The 3,322-nt window shown below is 63.9% G+C and overlaps 1 protein-coding gene across 2 annotated transcripts; it reads right to left on the reverse strand.

The window, feature by feature from the left end:
• Positions 1-781: 781 nt before the first annotated feature.
• Positions 782-3,230, reverse strand: CCDC61 (coiled-coil domain containing 61). 2 transcript variants are annotated; one of them, XM_031064670.1, is made up of 13 exons: positions 2,979-3,230; positions 2,816-2,898; positions 2,563-2,720; positions 2,367-2,495; positions 2,209-2,284; positions 2,045-2,127; positions 1,844-1,959; positions 1,671-1,749; positions 1,501-1,565; positions 1,340-1,409; positions 1,207-1,270; positions 1,051-1,117; positions 782-964 (listed from the first exon to the last, which is right to left on the reverse strand). In XM_031064670.1, exons 1-13 carry the CDS (start codon positions 3,124-3,126, stop codon positions 867-869), a joined length of 1,236 nt encoding a protein of 411 aa, XP_030920530.1. In that variant the 5' UTR covers positions 3,127-3,230; the 3' UTR covers positions 782-866. The 2 variants fall into 2 exon arrangements, with proteins under 2 accessions (XP_030920530.1, XP_030920531.1); XM_031064671.1 differs by having other exon boundaries at positions 1,844-1,956; positions 2,979-3,228.
• Between the last annotated feature and the right edge of the window lie 92 nt (positions 3,231-3,322).

The following is a 3,322-nucleotide window of genomic DNA, read 5'->3' on the forward strand; positions in this document are numbered from 1 at the left end:
GGCTGTGGCCGACACCATCGACATCGTCACTGCGTGTCACCTCCTGCCCGACATCCGCGGGCAGCTCTGAGCGGCACCGCCGGGGCACTGCCTGCAGCATCCCCACTGCGGCTGGCACCAACACCTGGCAGACATCTACGGGCAGCTGCCCGCAGCACTGCTGCCCTCGGCATCGCCAGTGCCGCATCTGCCTCGGCGGGGTCATCACCGGCAGGATCATCCTGCTGTGAGTGGAGTTGTGAGTCATGGTTGCAGCACCTCACACTGACCCTGAAGACCTCCTCACCACGGTGGCATCATCACCAGTGTACCACAGTGACACCAAACAGTGGCTTTGGCACAGAGACCGCCAGCCTGGTGCCCCAGGACCTGCATGCTCTGGTGACATCTTCACTGCTGGCCAGCTGCCACCATCCCTGAACTGATGAGCCTGGTGCTGGCTCATCACCATTGTCCCCAAATGCCACTGTTTTATGAGACATGGAACTGAATAAAACTGTGGTAGTGTCAGAGCCATAGTGGGGAGCTCAGCCAGCACTGTGAGGACAGTAGTGTTGCAGGAGTGGGGACAGAGTATGGTGACATCGGTGCTGGTGTCACATTGCAGTGGCCTTTGACTTCACTGGTAGCCCAGGAGACGAGATTGGTGGCCTGGGCTGTATCCCACATGTCCCCAAGCACTGATACTGTCACCCTCTTGTGATGTCCCTGGTGCCCTCAGCCCCAACACTGTCTCTCCCAGGGGACACTGCCCTCACCCCATCCCAAGAAGGACACACTCTGGGGCCACACAAGAGTTTATTTGGGGGGGACACTTGTACAAAACTGCAGAGGACACAGGGAGAGGGTGTGTGTCCCTGGAGGGGTCACATGTGGGTGTTGAGGCTGTCCATGTACTCCTGCAGAGCCTGCAGCCGGGCATCGATCTCAGCCAGCTCAGCTGAGGGCTCCTTGGAGCGGTTCTCTGGGAAGGCAGTGCAGGAAAAAAGGGTTAAAAATGTCTGGGTTGGGGTGTCCCTCAAATATCTAGGGGCTCAGATGGGGCCTCACCTTTACCAGGGCGCTTGCCAGCAGTCCTGCACACTGGCAGCTTGTGGCTGGCAGCTGGGCGAGGCGCCTGGGGGAGGTTGGGGGTCAGCAGTGACCTCGTGGTCACCCTGCTTTGGGATGGAGGAGTGGGGGAACCCCAAAGGGGCAGCCACTCACCACACAGGGGCTATTGCAGAGTGAGGTGCTCAGGGGTCTCCGTGCACGGGTCACTCTCCTGTCCCTGCCCAAGGAGGGGGGTTAAAGGGTGCCAGAAGGGATGCCCAAGCATCCTGCCCAGCCCCAGCATTACCTGCAGGGCACGGGCTCAGGGGCTTTGCTGCCAGGGCTCCCTCCCTGGCGCCAGCTCTGGGAGCTTTCAGCTGCAGGGAGAAATGGGGATGGGGGGAAGTTGAGGAAGGAGCCCCAGCACGCAGTGAGTGCACCCCCAGCCCTGTTCCTGTTCCCACTCACCAGATGAGCTGCGCCTGTGGCTCCTGGCCGGGCTGCTGCTGCCAGAAGCCACTCCACGCCGCTGGCTGCACCCAAGGGAGATGGTGGTGAGGGGGAACATGGGGCTGAAGGGGGAAGGAGACCCCCCAAGAACCAGGGAGGGATGGTGATGAGCTGTGAGCACCGCTTACTTTCTGAGCTCAGCCTCCTTCTGCCGGCGCTGCCGGGCCCTGACAAAGGCAGTGGGGTCGAAGCGTGGTGGGCGGGAGCCTGGCAGGGGGAGGCAGAGGAAGGGTCAGGGTGAGGAGGGGGTGACCTGTGTCATGTCTCCACTCCTGGGTGTGTGTCCCCAAGTGTCCCACACCTGCAGGTGACAGGGACTTGGGTGAGGCGTGGCCTCGGCTGCTCCTGTGGCTCTCCAGGGATGCTGAGCGTCGCTCCTGGGCGCGTGGGGCTGGGCTGGCAGATCTCTGGCGGCTGCTGAGAGGACCAGCACCATCAGGGGGGGACAGGGAAACACCCCACGGTCATGAGGGTCCTTCTGCAGGGTTCATCCCGGCCTCACCCCCTCCTGCAGGAGGCCAGTTCAGCTGTCAAGTTCTTCACCCGCAGCTGCAGCTTCTGCTCTGACGCCTTTGCCTGGGCCAGCTTCGAGGGGAGGAAAAAGGCTCACTGTGCATCTGGCAGCCCCTGTCCCTCCCCAGAGCAGCTGCCACCCTCCTCGCCCACCTCTGCAGCCAGCTGCCGGTACTCGCGCTGGTGCCGGCTCTCTGCTGCCCGCTTCTCCTCCAGTGCCTGCCACAGCCTGGGGGGAATGCCAGGGGGTGGTCTGGGGGTGCCCTGCTCCCCCTGAGAGAAACCCTTCCAGTGCCACCGGCCCCACTCACGCGTCCCGCAAGTGCTGGGTCTCCTCCAGGCGCCGCGCCCGGAGCTGCCCCAGCTGCTCCTGCAGCTCCCGCACCAGCACCACGAGGTCCGGCCGGCCCGCGTAGGGCAGCGGCAGCGGGTAATGGATCCTGGAGGAGAGCACGAGGTCAGGCTGGAGTGACTCCCCTGTGACCCCTGCCTGGTGTCCCCTGTCACCTATCGAACTCCACAGAGTACACCAGGATGAGGTAGCGCTTGCTGTTGAGGGGGGATGAGGTGGAAGGGGAAGGCCGGGTGACTGCCCCCACTTTCCGGCTATGCAGGGTCTCCAGGTCGGTGAAGGTGAGCAGCTCCAGGCTGACGGAGTCGCTGCTCTGCAGAAAGTTTAAAAAGCAGGAGGGCTCGGTGGGACACACACCCCACCCCAGGTACCCCCAAAACGCCGAGTGGAGCAGCAGCACGGCCACACCTGTGTCAATGCCGACTCCAGCATGCTGCAGAAAATGCCAAACTGCTTGAAATTCCCCGTTTTGCGGGTCAGGTCCTCGATGACTGCGAGGAGCAGAGGGTATTTCGGTCAGTGGCAGCCGTGGGAGACCCCCTCATCCCCCCGGCCTCCTTCCAGCACTCACAGGCGGCATCGAACTCGCCCCTCCACAGGTCGCTGGTGCCGTGAGCCTCCACCTCCACCCGCAAGGTGCTGCGGGTCAGGGTCACCCGCACCGTGTGTGCCCCGGGCCGGAAAGCGCACTCGGCCTGCAAGTACCGCGGCTCCGCCATGGCCCCGGGGGCTCTGCGGGCACAGGGCACCCTTGGCACCCAGGGCACCCCAGTAGCACACAGGGGCACCCTTGGCACACAGGGGCGCCCTTGGCACACCGGGGCACCCCAGCTGCATGGAGAGGCACCCTTGGCACACAGGGGCGCCCTTGGCACACCGGGGCACCCCAGCAGCACCGACGGGAAAGCGGAGCTC

This window comes from Geospiza fortis, unplaced genomic scaffold (assembly GCF_000277835.1).
Source record: "Geospiza fortis unplaced genomic scaffold, GeoFor_1.0 scaffold534, whole genome shotgun sequence".
Classification (NCBI taxonomy): domain Eukaryota; kingdom Metazoa; phylum Chordata; class Aves; order Passeriformes; family Thraupidae; genus Geospiza; species Geospiza fortis.

Bases quoted from the DNA above. Each gene is read 5' to 3' on its own strand.
- CCDC61 (XM_031064670.1), bottom strand. From the start codon at position 3,126: ATGGCGGAGCCGCGGTACTTGCAGGCCGAGTGCGCTTTCCGGCCCGGG. The intron at 1,960-2,044 runs GTGAGGCCGGGA...TGGTCCTCTCAG, and splicing joins CTGGCCTCCTGCAGGAGGGG to CAGCCGCCAGAGATCTGCCA. The intron at 1,118-1,206 runs GTGAGTGGCTGC...AACCTCCCCCAG, and splicing joins TCTGCAATAGCCCCTGTGTG to GCGCCTCGCCCAGCTGCCAG.